Source organism: Pseudochaenichthys georgianus, chromosome 6 (genome assembly GCF_902827115.2).
Source record: "Pseudochaenichthys georgianus chromosome 6, fPseGeo1.2, whole genome shotgun sequence".
In the NCBI taxonomy this organism is placed as follows: domain Eukaryota; kingdom Metazoa; phylum Chordata; class Actinopteri; order Perciformes; family Channichthyidae; genus Pseudochaenichthys; species Pseudochaenichthys georgianus.
The window spans coordinates 39,491,109-39,508,147 of record NC_047508.1 but is presented as its reverse complement, the minus strand read 5'-3'; the positions used below and the strand labels follow the sequence as shown (position 1 = coordinate 39,508,147).

General features: G+C 43.7%; 1 protein-coding gene across 2 annotated transcripts in view; it reads right to left on the bottom strand.

Moving 5' to 3' along the window:
* Positions 1-17,039, bottom strand: part of ticrr (TopBP1-interacting, checkpoint, and replication regulator) — a 32,458-nt gene extending 15,419 nt beyond the window's left edge. For both annotated transcript variants that reach the window (XM_034085988.2, XM_034085989.2), the window contains exons 1-14: positions 15,901-17,039; positions 15,258-15,495; positions 13,210-13,448; positions 12,537-12,771; positions 10,492-10,630; positions 10,244-10,374; positions 9,413-9,613; positions 8,760-8,905; positions 5,289-5,389; positions 4,974-5,067; positions 4,636-4,718; positions 3,482-3,712; positions 3,050-3,137; positions 2,535-2,607 (exon numbers count right to left, since the gene is read on the bottom strand). In XM_034085988.2, the coding sequence (XP_033941879.1) occupies positions 2,535-2,607; positions 3,050-3,137; positions 3,482-3,712; positions 4,636-4,718; positions 4,974-5,067; positions 5,289-5,389; positions 8,760-8,905; positions 9,413-9,613; positions 10,244-10,374; positions 10,492-10,630; positions 12,537-12,771; positions 13,210-13,448; positions 15,258-15,495; positions 15,901-16,575 (2,674 nt within the window). In that variant the 5' untranslated portion in view covers positions 16,576-17,039. The remainder of the gene's footprint in view (positions 1-2,534; positions 2,608-3,049; positions 3,138-3,481; positions 3,713-4,635; positions 4,719-4,973; positions 5,068-5,288; positions 5,390-8,759; positions 8,906-9,412; positions 9,614-10,243; positions 10,375-10,491; positions 10,631-12,536; positions 12,772-13,209; positions 13,449-15,257; positions 15,496-15,900) is intronic.

The following is a 17,039-nucleotide window of genomic DNA, read 5'->3' as shown; positions in this document are numbered from 1 at the left end:
TGCCCATTCACTTTCAATGGGGTGACGTCACGTAGCCTCGCTTTTTCGCCGAACTGAATTGTGGGTAGCAGAGCGGTCCGTCTCCGCCGGAGTAGCCAGCGCCAGCCAATCAAATCCCGTTTCTGAAAATCTGACAGCTGAAGCCGTAGCCAATCAAACCGCGTCTAAGCTGGGAGAGATATCCCGCCGTTCATTTTTATATTTCTAAAAAAGTTGGAGGAGAAACTAACTATCGCCGTAGCAATCACCCGGTTTTGTATGACCAGACCCTCTTCACCTACCGGGATACAAACCGGAGGAACCAGGCATGGAGGGAGGTGGCAGAGACAGGGGGTGAAACTTGTAGGTTTTCGCCTGTTTGGGGAGTTTATATATATATATATTGCTCGCATTAAATCCCCGGGGGTTTTTGCTTTGTATGTCGGGGGCGGGAGATTCATGTGATTGGTTGTTGGTCGTGTTGCTTGAATAACATCCCCAAGCTCCAGACACGCCCAGCTCCAAGCTTTTTTTGAAGCTGTAATGTGGACGCTCCGTTAGAGTTTTACTCGCTACAGGGTGTACTTTGAGGGTTTGTGACTCTGCAGACCGTTCACATGCAGAAAAAGCTACATAACACACAAGGGGACAGGTAATAACAAGAAAAGCATGACATGGGCCTTTTAATGTAATTGTTTGCCTGACTGGCCATCGTAATCAGGCTCTTTTAAGATCCAAAAACCCACGGTTTTCAATAATTTCTGATCGGATTGGCAAAAACTTCAGAATTTGTATTGACCGCCATTCAAATGACAGCGTTGTTTCCCCCCAAAAAGTGTCATCCTGGACTCAGATTTGAACTTCAACGCCCATTTAAACAAAGTGACCAAAATAGCTTTCTTTCATCTCAGAAACATAGCGAAGGTAAGACCATTCATACATCAAAATGATGCAGAGAAGCTAATTCATGCTTTTATATCTAGCCGACTAGACACTGCAATGCACTATTCACTGGTCTCCCCAAGAAAGCTATTGGAAGACTCCAGCTCATTCAAAACCCTGCAGCTAGACTACTGACGAATACCAAAAGGAGGGAACACGTTAGTCCTGTTTTAGCTACTCTACACTGGCTTCCTGTAACTTTTAGAATTGATTTTAAGGTGCTTCTCCTCACATACAAAGCTCTAAATGGACAAGGACCCAGCTACATTGCTGACTCTCTGATGAACTACACACCTGCCAGAACACTGCGATCATCAGATGCAGGTCTATTAGAGGTCACCAGAAAGAGTCCTAAGAAGATCGGTGATGCAGCCTTTGTAAACTACGCCCCAAAACTGTGGAACACGTTACCCAACAATATTAGGGAAGCCAATACATTAGGTATTTTTAAAAGGCAGCTTAAAACCTCTCTTTACCAAAGCATTTTACTGATTTTACACTATTATACTGCACTATTCTCTGTGATTGACATTGCACTATTTCTCTATGTTTTATTCTCCATGTTTTATTTTTAATTATTTGATCCCACTTTATGCTTTGCTCTTGCTGCTTGTTTTACACTGATTTTATGTCTTATTTTTTACTGATGTAAAGCACTTTGAACTGCAATCCCCTGCATGAAATGTGCTATACAAATAAAGTTATTATTATTATTATATTTATAGCCTATAGGCCGAGCGCTTTTCTACAACTCAAAGACGCTTGCACGCTTACACATGTCCTGCAATACACCTGCTTCAGCTGCCCAGCTGCTCACTGTTTGTAAAAGTTAATAAATAGCATTTCAATAATGTACTTTCTATACCCTGCTTCATAAACAATACTGACATCCCTGTGCTCCACCGAGTCTGGGGGTCCGGGGATTTGAGGACAGCGCGAGGACACAGACAGGGAGGCTGCTTCACTTCATAAAGGAAATGGTGGTCAATATTAACGACACAGGAGCTAAAACGCTTAATAACCTTCATTACGTGTTAGAGAAAGAACATAAGAACGTTTGACAAAGATGAGGCTGTTAAACAGGCAGCGGATCCACTGTGTGTAGAAAGAGACGAGAGACGCTGAGCTGCGCCGTGCAGCGATCAGCTGATACGGAGCTGCAGTCCGCGGGGCTCGGCCTCGCCTCCTGTCCTCACAACTCTTATTAATCTGGGGAGCGGACAATTGTTATTTGTTCCTACTCGGAACCGAGTTTTGCTTCCCAACTCACTGTGCTACCCTTCCCGCCCCGCCTAACTGTACAGAAAGCGATATATCGTGCAGCCCTACATCAGACGTAGGCCTATATTTGGCCACAGCTGTGAATGATGACAACATACAGACTAATGGACTGAAGAAGAGTGGGTTATTCTGTATAAGTGTGTTTTCGTTTTCTGAGGATGTTTTAGACACACATCAATAACAGACAGTCCCCGTTCTTCATTAGGAAGCATGCTACAAATGCTTGATAGCCAAACGAACAGAGGAGCTTTTTTCATAAAAGCCAGAAGACTTTTGTTATAAACGAGAAGTTGAGCCGGTTGTTTTTAAATGAGTTGTAAAACAGAACGTACCTTGAGTATCTTGCTTCTGAGGTGGAGGTTGTGAAGCAGGTTTCTCCAAAGCAACGCAGCCCTTTGATTTGGACTAAAGGGCAGAGATTAAAGATGGTTAGATCATCTGGATTGGTTTAAATAACCATGTAACACATATGAGAAAATGTCTTCTCAAGTCTCTCTTGGTCTTCACACAGGAAAACACAGAAAGCTGATGATAAATAAAACCACATTTGAAAATCTTTCTGCCTTTAGATAACACAAAAAACCTAAAGTATGCAAACATTTAAGCAAATGAAGTATTTAAAAATGTCCTTCCTTTGTTTAAGTAATATGTGTTGTTATTTAGCCATACACCATTTGATTTGTATATTCTGTTTGTGCTCCATACCATGTGATAGGGGTCCTTGGCCGCATGAAAATAATGACAATTTGAATAAAAAGAAAATTACAAAATAATAAAACAGAGATATTTATCAAAATATTAGCTGATCAAAGTTGTAAATCAGATGAATTATTTTTAGACATCTTACAGCTCTCGTTGTCTTTTTGGGGATCTCTATTTGGCGAAGACTCTGCGATGATTCAGTCATACTGCGATGGCGAGTCAGCATCCCACTCCTAAAAAAAAAATAGTCATGACATACGTACATCTTTAAAAATGGACATACGTACATCTGTCACGGACATACGTACATCTTTAAAAACATTTTCGTCCTGGCTTTATCATAAAATTGATACAGAAATAATAAATTACTGTTTCCATTCAAGTAATTCATATAACAACATCATCTTTACTGAAATGTCTGTTATTGTATTGAGGGCCAGGTCAAATAAGATATAAGTGTACCGTACATGTTTTGTAAAGTGTACATGTTTTGTTTTAAAATAACTGCCATGTGTGGAATAAATAAATCTAGGATTCCTGATGTCATAACTGCACAAATGTCATTTCGGCCCCTCACCTCCTCTTGCCGGGGGAGCGGTTCCTCAGGCTCTGCAGGCGATCTCTGTCGTCGGAGAGCAGGCTGTGTGTGGAGAGAGGAGGGGAGGAGGCCGAGGGAGAAACGCTGTCCTTAGTAACCGACTCGTCGCTGAAGAAGTCGGCGGGCAGAGACGCCACCAGAGCCTCGGGGAGCTGCGTGCCCAGACTGTGGTACACGTCTGCCAGCACTCTGGGGACAGCCGTCAGGAACCTGCCAGGACACAGACACACCAAATATTTAGACAATCACAGATAAATGATATTTGGATTCAAATTGAAAGTGTTCACGCTAACTCAAACATGACGCTTTTTTTACAGTCGCAATTTGAAAAACAATTATGGAAAACAAGAAACAAAAGTGTGTCCGAAAGACAATTCAATAGCGGTATGCAACGTGTGTGTGTGTGTGTGTGTGTGTGTGTGTGTGTGTGTGTGTGTGTGTGTGTGTGTGTGTGTGTGTGAAGCAGAAATGCTGCAGTTCCACCCGCTGTGACGGACCGCTGAGCGGAGCAACACACACACTAAGAGTTAGACCTAACACACTTAGCTATTTCATCTACCTCTGGAACAAGCTAAACTAGTTATACATATGTTTATTCTTCAGTCGGGTCACTCACTACTGGATCAGTGAGCTGCATGAGATACTGACAGGCTGTCAGGAGAGGGAGAGAGAGAGAGAGAGGGGGGAGAGAGAGAGGGAGAGAGAGAGAGAGAGAGAGGGAGAGGGAGAGGGAGAGAGAGGAAAAGAGTGCGCTTCCACTCATTTCTCCCGTGTTATTCTCCAAAGTTAATGTAAACTTGAATGATGTACTTCATTTGAATGTAATAATTATGTTGGTTGTTGTTTGTGGAAGCTCCAGTGAATGAGCATTAACTGAGTTTTAAACATCACTTTAAATGGAAGATCCCCATAGGCCCCGCCCACTCGATCGGATCGGCCCCAAAATTGGCGATCGGAGCATCCCTAGTTGCTAGTACAGGAAATTCTAAATAATTACTGTAATTTGTTACAAAACTGAACCAGATTTGTAACCATTTTTATACAGACATTTTCAAGGATACCAGGCGTTCATTATTTCATATTATTTATCTGGGAGATAACAAGAGAACAAGTATTATTTCTGCAGCCCTTACCCCGGCAGGACTTCGTCTCCGAGGAACCTCTCTACGACAACGGGGTCTTTAGTGAGGGAGATTATCCTGAGCATGTCAGCCACCTGAAGAACGGGAGAGGTTAGAGTGCACTCTTTAAATATATCTGTACTGTGAAATAAATGCATTTCATCAAAAACACACGTTGAAATTGTGAAAAATAAATGATAGTAACATTTTGTGTCGATTACATGCGAACTATGAAATAAGGCTCGGTTCAATTGAGATGATTTCAACACTTTATTCCAATGATCGTTTCGGACTAAGAAGACGGCCAACAACTATACTTTATCAGTAATCTTTAACTTCAAGAATCTCACCTCCTCTGCCATCTGATCAACATCCAGTGAGTCAGACTGCTTTGCTGAGAAAAGTCTACACAACTCGAGCCTCAGTAACGCCTGCAGCTTGCACCTAGAGGACACAACCAGTGTTACTGACATTTAAAACGTTTATTTGACTTCAGAATACAATCCCAATATTGCCTTTATTTACTATACCAGACAATAACACACTTACACAACCCCAGAAGAGAGCCATTATAACCACAGCTAACGGTTAAGTGGCAGGTCAACAAGCTGAGTTTGACAGCTTTTAGATATCGAAGATAAAACACAAAGATCGAAAGCACTCACTCGATGACTTTGCCATCAACATCAGCAGCTGTGCTATAGAGCTGCCGGATGGACTTGCTGGTCTTGAGGAGGTGCTGCTGGACAATCTGAGAGGTCTTTACCTGCGAAGAAGACAACATTTTAGATATGCAGGATAATCAAGGTACAACTGTCCACAGTATTCCGACAGCGGACATGCATATCCTGATGAAACCAATCCGGCAATGTCCCAACATAAACTAAGAAATAGTTTTGAGAACAGAAATCATGTTTGATTTTCCACAATTGTGACGCACAATCATCTACCGACCAGAGTTCCCGAGAATATTTTTCCGCCGGTCAACATGTCCGTTAAAGTTGAAATCTTCCGGACAAAATGAGAAAAGTGCGGTCAAAGGTCTTCTTTGTTATTTATTGAGCTTTTAAACAAATTGATATGATTCGATATTAAACAAACTAATTATAGTAGATTAACTACATTATTCAAAAGTGTACAGTAACTTACACGGGAATAATAAACGGAGCGCTCTCCCTCTCCTGACAGCCCGCCAGTCTCATGCAGCTCGCGGATCCAGTAACGAGTGACCCGACAGTAAAACTAAACATATCTATAACTAGTTACGGTAGTTTGAGAGGTCATTAAAATGTGAGACGTGTGATATTCTAACCTGAAGTGTGTGTGTTGTCCGCTCACCGCTGCATGTGATCATGCAGAGCTGCGTGTCGACTCGTCAGCAGCAGCTGATCTCTCTCTCCCGTCAGATTAGACTTCACTCGCGTTTATGTCCATATCGATCAGATCTAGCTAGTTCTAGCTAATGATAGGACTACCTGCTTATTAAAAGACACCTAAACAATAAGCGTCGCTATGCAACCGGGTGAGGCCACAAAGTATGGCGCAGAACTATGCATTTGTTTACATGCCCACCGGAGGCATTACCAACAGATCAACGCACAATCAACCCATACAGTAGGGCTGTACCCGAATATCCGAATATTCGTTCGTTGGAGTACTATTCGGGTATCAATTTCGTTATTCGGATATTATTTGTTTAGTTTTTTATTGAAATCTCCAATATCAACGTAAGAGCTTGTGCCTCTTCGGGGGGTTCTAACACTTAACCATAAACTTTATCGTTTACTTTCTCTGTCTTTATATGTAGATATGACTTTTCTCCGTTAATCTCTGTCACGTTGTTTCCATAGCAACAACAACTTCCTGTCCATAAAAATTAGGAAGCCAAGCCAAATTACATTTAAGACATAAAGTCCCGCGCGGGCCGAATATCCGAATATTCGCTGCCGATTACTACAGAATATCCGGAGCCCGAAAAATGGTATTCGGGACAGCCCTACCATACAGGACATCTCTTTCGACCCATTAAGTGTTAGAAAATAGAATTGACTATTCTTGTCGGTCACATACTCTTCTTGTCTGTCACATAAGTGGCGCAACTGATGCGGTATTGTGCTAAGGGGAAATTATTTGGACCGGAGAGATTTAGATTTGCCGGTCTTCAGCATATTTTACCGGTCACTGTCCGGTAATTACCAGCTAACGGGAACTCTGGTACTGACAAATATTAACCAGCTGTTGAGATGAAAGTGGGTCAGGTGAGAAGCTGGAGGGTCATTTAAAGCCACGTGTCTGAGGCCATGGTTCTCAGTAGGGATGCTCCGATCGATCGGTCACCGATCGAGATCGGCCGATACTCACTCTCTACCGATCAATCGGTGCTCTCTAAACATGCCGATCGCGAGAGCCGATCGCATGACGTAAAATACATGACACTTTTCTCTGTGAAAAAAACGAGCTCGCCAAAATGGCTTCACCGGTCTGGCATTATTTTAAGGTGTCCGAAAAAGACAGTAAAATAGTGGTATGCAATGTGTGTGTGAAGCAGAAATCCTGCAACTCCGCCCGCCGGACCGGTAAGCGCAGCGAAACACACACACAGGGAGAACCAGACCGCAGTTCATTTCCTCATATTCCAAACGAGAAATTACGGTAGCAAATCACCCGGTTCTTTACGACCAGCACTATTAACGGGATACAAACCGGAGGAACCAGGCATGGAGGGAGGTGGCAGAGACAGTGGGTGAAACTGGTAGGTTTTCGCCTGTTTGGGGAGTTTATATATATATATATATATATATATATATATATATATATATATATATATATATTGCTCGCATAAAATCCCCGGGGTTTTTTGCTTTGTATGTCGGGGGCGGGAGATTCATGTGATTGGTTGTTGGTCGCGTTGCTCGCAAAAAATCCCCAAGATTTCAGACACGCCCAGCTCCAAGATTTTTGAAAAGCTGCTGTATGGACGTACCGTAAGAGTTAGACCTAACACACGTAGCTATTTTATCTACCTCTGGAACAAGCTAAACTAGTTATTATAAATATATGTATTCTTCATTGTCGGGTCACTCATTACTGGATCAGTGAGCTGCATGAGATACTGACAGGCTGTCAGGAGAGGGAGAGAGAGGGGAGAGAGAGAGGGAGAGAGGAAAAGAGAGCGCTTCCGCTCATTTCTCCCATGTTATTATCCAAAGTGAATGTAAACTTGAATAAAGTACATCATTTGAATGTAATAATTAAGTTGATTGTTGTTTGTGGAAGCGCCAGTGAATGAGCCCCATTAACTGAGTTTTAAACATCACTTTAAATGGAAGATTTAAAGTGATGTTTAAATCTTCCATTTAGGCCCCGCCCACTCGATCTGATCGGCGATCGGTATCGGCCGATACTGATTCCGGCGATCGGAGCATCCCTAGTTCTCAGCAGGAAACCGATGGACTGTCCACTCCAAGTAGGGAATGAGTCCTTACCCCAAGTGAAGGAGTTCAAGTATCTCGGGGTCTTGTTCTCGAGTGAGGGAACAATGGAGCGTGAGATGGGCCGGAGAATCGAAGCAGCGGGAGCGGTACTGCAGTCGCTTTACCGCACCGTTGTGACGAAAAGGGAGCTGAGCCAGAAGGCAAAGCTCTCTGTCTACCGGGCCATTTTCGTTCCTACCCTCACCTATGGTCATGAAGGATGGGTCATGACCGAAAGAACGAGATCGCGGATACAAGCGGCCGAGATGGGTTTTCGCCGCAGGGTGGCTGGCGTCTCCCTTAGGGATAAGGTGAGAAGTTCGGTCATCAGGGAGGGACTCGGAGTTGAACCGCTCCTCCTTCGCGCGAAAGGAGCCAGTTGAGGTGGTTTGGGCACCTAGTTAGGATGCCACCTGGGCGCCTCCCTAGGGAGGTGTTCCAGGCACGTCCAGCTGGGAAGAGACCAAGGGGTAGACCTAGGACCAGGGGGAGGGATTATATCTCTTCGCTGGCCTGGGAGCGCCTTGGGACCCCCCAGTCAGAGCTGGTTGATGTCGCCAGGGAAAAGAAAGTTTGGGGCTTTCTGCTGGAACTGCTACCCCGAGACCCGACCACGGATAAGCGGGAGAAGATGGATGGATGGATGGATGGATGGTGTCTTACCTCCAGGTCAGATCCGGTCCCAAAGAAGGTCTTCACAGCAAACAGGAGCTGCTGGACACCGGTGAGGAGGGACGAGTCTCTCTCTGCCAAAGCCTTCTCGTAGCTGCTCTTCAGATGGGACAGCAGCTCCTCCTCACTAGTGAACGCTTAACAAAAGGACAAAGATACATTATTTAATTTTAGAACACAGGGAGATCTGCTTCTTCCCGACATCAAGGTGATATTTGAGCAGGATTGCTGTCAAGTTTAACACTTACTAAGATAGACTGGGGGAATTTGAAAGGATCTGGGGTCCAATGGTTTCGTTTATAAGGGGGGCGGTCGGCTGAGATGCATTGCACAAACATTCGTTTTGTAATGGCTTGGGTGGCACTGCTAGTCCGGGCTCATCTGCACCCTTTAAGTGTATTTATTTATTTGTATTATATATACTATTTTGTATGTTCTTTCCCAATATGATTATGTATGTCATTAAGTATGGTATTCCTGTCATGCTATGCTTTTCTTTATTACTTCTTGTTGGCTGTTCTGTTGGTCTTTTATGTTGAAAAAGGGAAGCATGATTTCCACAAAGAAGTCTGTACTATTGCTTACACTTTGTGTGCTTCTTCTCAGTACAAATATTTAAAAAACAAACAAACGTTAACACTTACTGATGGGGCTCACTCCTCTAGATTTGTTCCTGTTACTGGTCCTTGTCTTCTGCCTGTCGGCCCCCCGGCCCTCGGCCCCCAGCTGCTCCTCCTCTGCCTGATCCTTTTGGGCTTTGACATTCAGCCGGGCCACATTCAGCATCTGCAGGGAGCGGCTCATGGTCTTCATCTTCTGCTTCACCGGTGTACGCTGGGCGCCACCTGTAGATCGAAGAAGGGACATTGTGAGAAAAGCATGTTGTGCTGCGTTCCCTCAGGTCAAGATCTAAATAGCAAAGTACTAGAATTCTTCTATTTTCTCACATTAAAAACATTACTTGTGTTAAAATGGATACTTGGTGACTCCAATGACTGAAATGTATCTCTTATGGTGCGTTCACACCGAACGATGTTTGGGGGCGGCGCGATTACATGTAAAGTCAACGCGGACAGACGCGAATTCGCTCCGACGACGAGCATGAAGCGGTTGATGCGAATGCCGCAGCGCGATTGAGGCGATTGGCGGGGGCCGCGGTCAAATTCACGTGACGCGATCTTGCGGTAGCCAATCAGCGGTGAGGATATCAGCCTGCCGTCACTGACATCAAAATCGGCATCATTTAGAAACGTGTATCACAATTAAATCACGGTCAAATATGTTCATTTTGTTGTAGTTGTATCCCCAAGTCAGCGCGTCTTGTTTAAATGATGCGAGTAAACGCAGCTGGCAGCCGCGGTGAAACTCGAGCGATTAGAGCGAAGCGAATATTGGCATCGCGTCCGGTGTGAACGCAGCATTATGCTTCTACAAATATCCCAATCTTGATTAAAACTGAGTTGAGGCTTTCTCACGTTTCTTCTTGCCCCTCTTGGCATCTGCCCCTTTGGATGTTTGATACAATTCAGCCAGCCCACCAATCAGCTCCTGCTGTACGACAGACAGCTCCCCCTCTTCTTTTGACTCTGGCACTGCATCCAGCAACCTGCAACAAAGACGCTCAAACATCAGGACTTTCTTTGCAACATGATTGAATGTGTTTAATAGAATTATTCCTTCAAAAACACCAGATACAAACTCTACAACTAAAATGAAATCTTACCTCATCGACTCCATTAAATGAGAACTCACTCCTGACTGGTCTGACTGAGGGAACCAACACTCCAACACGCCTGTTGTCAGCGGGCGACGGCTGACTTCCTGCTGAGCCCACTCCGGTACCTGATGATCTATGGGTTGGTCTGAAGAACGAATGAAAACAAAAAACAGCCATTAACAACTAGCAATACAACATTACCGTACTTTTCGGACTATAAGCCGCGACTTTTCCCCCCCATTTTTTTTGTACAGCTAACGGCCACTAGGGAACCTCCTAAATCTATGGATTTTACAGGTAAAATTAACCACCTTTAACGCTATGGGCTCTATGACCGGTCCGCGCCCGCCACCTTTAAGCGGCGGCCTCCAGCAGGAAAAGCTGGAGGCCGGAAAAGAGTGAGACAGGTAGCGCGCCAAAGTAAAAGTGGAACCGAGAGACAGAACGAGATCAAGACAGACGGACAATTTAGCTGCTGCGGCTTATATGCAGGTGCGCTTTATAGTCCGGAAAGTACGGTACCTAGAAATATAACTATCCTGCTACCATTTAACAACTTTAAATCTTCCCTACCTCTAATATTTGAATTTCAATTAGTAATATAAAGTGATAGGAACTTAAAGGTGGGGTAGGTAAGAATGGAGAAACCAGCGCGAGTGCCCTAGAATTTGAAAATACACAGCCGAAAAAAATCTGCGCCTTCCTTCAGACTTCCTCACAGAGTCCCTCCTCCAACACACACGAACGCGCACATGACCAATGAGGGCACGAGATAAGTGTGTGCACAGATGGAAGGCTGACAGGCAGGTAGGCCATCCAGTTACTTTAGCCCGGCCGGCTCAGATGATTGGTCGTGCTTTTTACAGCGCCACGGCTTCCAAGGATGACATATTTTAATGGATTTTTTGTCAAAGCACTGAAGATATTCATTGCTATCGGGATGTTAAGAGCATTCCATGGAATATAACAAAGTGTTTCTGAAGTGAATTACCTACCCCACCTTTAACATCAAGGAAAATACAATCATATTTATGTATCCTTTGTTAAGCCAGAAACATCCTATTGAGAGACAATATCTCTTCTTCCAGGGGGTTCTGGTCACAGCACACCTGGACTCAAACAGCCCAATATAAAACGTATTTCTTCCATTACATATGAAAAGGGAAAATGTACCTTCCTCTTAGAGTATACAGAAATGTAACCAGTGTACTGTGTGCTATTAAAAATTCAAAAATCAATCTAAAATATGTTGGTAATGATAAATACAGGTAGAGTTTCTCTAGGATTCACATTTGATGTTTTGCAATCTAAATATGTTCAATCCTTACTAGGGATGGGTATCTTTAAGGTTTTAACGGTACTACTAATTTTATCGATACCGCTTATCGATGCGGTCTTTTAACGGTACTCTTATCGGTTCTTTTGGAGAGAAAAAAATAAGGTAAACTAACTAAACGAATTGTGAACAAAATTAACATTGCTTTTTATTTAAATTAAATAAATAATATTTCACATCAAAAGAAACAACAGTGTTTTAACAAATCGTATTAAATATTGTGATGACAGAACTGCAAACAGAATAGCCGAAACTTTAACAAACTAAATAACTCTGTTAACTCTAAAACGTTACTCGTGGATGGGGCTACAGAGCTGCTAGAAAGACAGTCGGTGCATTCCTCCGTCTGGATCTGGAGCACTTTTGCTAAATGTTTAGACAAATTGCTCGTGTTACCGCCCTTACATGCTAAACTCTTATTGCACTTTTGGCAACGAGCATTGTCCACATCGAGACGGGTAAAGTTTAACCACACCTCGGAGCGCGTTCTCTCCGACATCTCCTCCGTGTGTGTTGCTGCATGTAGCAGCCGCGTATTAGAAACGGAGTTGGCGACACTAAATCTGCAATATAATGTCTGTGTAGCAATAATACACATGACATGTTTTTTACATGTCTTCAGTACCGATAAAAAGACCGCTAACGTCAGAGCTTAACGGTACCACGGTCTTTAATAATTCAGCCCCGGGGCTCGGTACCCATCCCTAGTCCTTACCCTCAACAGTGTCTCCATCCTCCTCCATGATGTCGTACACTACTCCCAGGACACTGCTCACAACATCAGGCAAATCAGCCGATGTTTCTGATGTGGCAGGGGCAATGATTTCGCTGGTTAGGATCTGTTCGTTCTGGGCGACTCCGGACTGGAGGATGGTGAGCAGAGCTGTAGTGTGTGACAGGGGGGAGAGGACAGCCGAATACACCAGGCCGCTGTCTTTCACCTCAGACAGCTGGAAGAACAAGCAATATATGCAAGAAGAGGAAAAAAGAGAATTAGTAAATGCCCACAGATGAAAGTTTCATAACAAGATTTGTGTACAACCTGCTCCCAACCCCGGTATCTCTACACCCTTTAAATCAGTTATTGTGAGATGATGTGTTGAAATCAAACAAAGATTCAGTACAATTTGTACTTCGACTTGTCCGTGTATCAAACCGGATGTTATTTATTGATTGTTTCAGTCCTGTATTGATAAGGCAGTGAAATTACTATTACCATACTGTAACAAATATTTTCTGTAATTTGTCTAAAGCAAAACAAAGGACTAGTGATCCATAGAGCCAATATGTATGATGTATATTTAGTATGTTAAAGAAAGATCTATTATTCATATGCATAGATCTGTGTATAGAGATCACACTTGTGTGCAACAGCCCTGTGATCTCACCATGTGCAGAGCACGAGCAGACAGCTCCATCAGGAGGTGCTGGAGGGCAGCAGCAGCTCCTCGCTCCTCACTGCCGCTGGAGCACTGAAGCAGCCACGACTCTGTGGAGCTCTGCGTCAGAGAGGAGGCATCCCAGCCCTGCAGCACTGCTTTCAGACACACTTCCAGCGACTCTGGGAGAAGCCTGCGTCTGCGAGACACTGGCTCTACTGTGACACCACAGATCTGTGTCATGTCACCTGGATGAGTAAGGAAAAACACATTAAAAATGGCATTACTTTGCCAACTTAAGGTTCAAAGAACTCAATTTCCCTTGCCTGACACTTATACATTTCATATCATTTCTGCTGTTGTGTAACAAATACATTCGTAGCACCGTTGTAAATATAAATCTCAACACGGAGAAGATACAAGACATTAGGGGTCGATATTCCGCATTTGACCGATTATCGGTATCGGCCTTTTTTTATCAAATTGCCGATAAAACTTTGGCTCTGATGCGGCCGTTTCTCTGGCTGCAGTCACCACTCTGTGTACACGAGCAATGTCCCGCCCACAGCGCTATCTGATAGGCTATTACTGAAGATTTTCCGGGCGGGAGCCAGAGAGGCGGGACCTTCTCAGATTACAGGCAGGTGCGAAAGAACGCAGACACAGACTGAAGCAAGCAGCAGCGCTGAGCGGCAGAGCCATACATGTGTTGAACTGAAGTTCAATAAACATCCCTATCCCCTATGCTGAAGTTGCAAAAACACCACGATCTTATGATCCAATTCTATCAGTTTCCCAGTTACACAGGGACGCGGGAAGTCGGTCAGAGTTGGGGGTGCGTGCAGCGTCTCACAGCGGAGTAACTGTGGTGCGGAGGGGGGGGGTTGCGAGTGGAGCCTCGCAGTTTTTCAGGTTGATATGTGAAGCTCATTAGCTAGCCAACATGTATTTAGCAAATGTTTAGCAAAATATTAGAAGTGAGGCTACTAGACTAACGTTAGGTCTACTGCAATAGCCTCACTTTTAATAGTTTGCAAAACATTAGCTAGCACTAGTGTTTTGCAGTTGCTCGCAGCTTATTGGGATTTTATGCTAGATAGACAGATATAATAAATTAAGCATTATTGTTAGTTAAGCATGTCAGCCTGCAGCCCCACTTCTTGTCTCTCTCTCTAACTCATTGCAGATGGCTGCACTAAAGAAAAGGGCACAGAGAGGAAACCAGTTGTATTATGTTTAAAAGTTAATTAAACATAATATATGCTTAAATGCATTTCAAAGAAGTTGTGTTGGAGTTTGTGTTATTTTACATTTTGACACCAAGATTTTCCGATTTTACTGCAAATGTATATCGGTTCCAAATATCGGTTATCGGTCTCTTTGATTACTAATAATCGGTATCGGTATCGGCCTTGAAAAAGCCATATCGGTCGATCCCTACAAGACATTGTTATGAAGCCTCTTGGGTCTGTTTGTTACGTTTATCCAAATGTTTTTTTGGTTTGTAGTTGTACACGGGGTCTGTGTTATCTTCGGCAAATACATATTTGCAAAGAAACAAAGTGAAATCCAAAGACAGAGCATATATAGTACGAGGTGTATATAACATATTTTGGATCTGAATTTGAAACACACACACACACACACACACACACACACACACACACACACCACACACACACACACACACACACACACACACACACACACACACACACACACACACACACACACACACACACACACACACACACACACACACACACACACACACACACACACACACACATACACACCACACACACACACACACACACACACACACACACACACACACACACACACACACACACACACACACACACACACACACCACACACACACACACACACACACACACACACACACACACACACACACACACACACACACACACACACACACACACACACACCACACACACACACACACACACACACACACACAACACTTTAACATCTCCACTATGTTGGGCTTGGCTGAGTCATGTAGATGTCTACTTCCATGTAACTACTAACCTTGCTCCCACTGCAGAACACCACCTGTGACAGGAAAAGCCAGGCGGTGGAGCCTTTCGGAAGACAGGAGGTATCCAACGTTGGACTTGAATGCAAAGGTCTGTCTGCTGAAGCCTGAGTCTGGCTTTTGAGTGGAACAGAGGTTCAGCAGAGCAATCACAGGGATCACTCTGCCACCCAGCTGAGCGAGGACCTCGGACAGCTTCTCAGCGCCAACATGATCCTCACACTTCATGACCTGGAGGGAGACAAAAGATCAAAGGTGCTTGAATCTGTGGAAAAAGTGACATCCTTTTAACAGCCTCTTTGGTAAGTAAAGTAGCTGCAGTGTTTGAGGTTGGTGTAGATTTATGGTATGATCTGGCTATTTCTGTTTAACCCACAAGATGCTGAATCCTTCTTATGCAACATAAGAAGTAAACAAACTTTTTTTAGTACCTTTTAAGTGGGTTTGCTGAGCTAAATCATATCAAACAAGAACGTGAGAAATTCAGGGAAAAGTCCAAATAAACACCATTTATATCCACATTACTTATACATACTTACTAGTATACATGTAATGTGATTTTGTCAAAGTTTTTCACATTGTATTTTATGACTCAATGGTTATATTTTAAACTTTTCAGTACAGTACAGTACTCACCTGGACATGTGATCTACTGTCAATCCAGTGCAGCACAACCTGTCGCTGAAGCAGCATGTCGTGAAGGCCTCTGGGTAATATTTGATCTGTCACATCTGTGGGCAGGTCACTGTTTCCCAAAGAAAGATAGTCCACAAATTGTGACCTGGAGCGTGGACACTCCGAGACGACAAACACCAAATTCCTCCCCTTGCTGGAAGTCTCATCCTCCAATGAAACACTGGGCTTTCCAGCTTGGACAGAGTTCCTCGGCCTGAGAGACAGTTTGGTGGGAGAGGTGATGTCTGGTCTGTCCCACTGGAAGTCCAGCAGGGTTTCTTTGAGTGCATTGTGAACACAGGCAGAATGATTGAATTTCTGCTTCTGCTTTGACGGACACGATTTATCCTTCACGTCAACCTTAGCTTCAAACTCTATTTCAAAGTCCTCAAAAGTCTTGTGACGAAGCTCCTTGAAGTCTGACCCCCTTGATATGAGGCTTGCATTTCGGCCAGTCTTGGATTGGAAGAATTTATAACCCCAGCGCACTTTGTCAAATCCATATTTGTAGCCGAAATGCAGCAGGGTTTGTAATATTCCTCGTTTCAACAGATGATTGTTGACATCCAGTTGCTCTCCTGACTCGTGATCTCTATAATCCACATCGATGACGAACACCAAGTTGTGTAAAGCCATGACTTCAGATGAAGTGTGACAGAGTCCTTTTACTCAACCATTAATAATAGAAATGTATTTGTCATTTCTGCGGTCATTTCTTTGCTAACGAAGGCACTTCATGTTTCCTGCTATTAAGCTAATGTAGCTAGCTAGAGTAACAACAACATATTTCAAATGATCTTCCGTTAGTGTGATACACGAGTAGCGCTCGCCGTTTAATAAAACAACCTAGCCAGAAATGCATAAAATAAACACCATAGTATAAAAAGCTATTAAAATGGCATAAAGTTTAAAATATGACGCTATGCCCGTACAAAAACTCCTCCATATTCGCCATTTTCTCGTGGCCGTCTCTATCCTTAACCGTTCGCGCTCCAAGAACGGGAGCCCACCCCTTCGCTGTGATTGGTTACATTCCGTTATGACAGCAAGCTTATTGGTCGAAACCAGGCGTAAACTAGCCGTTGATTCGCTACAAGTCT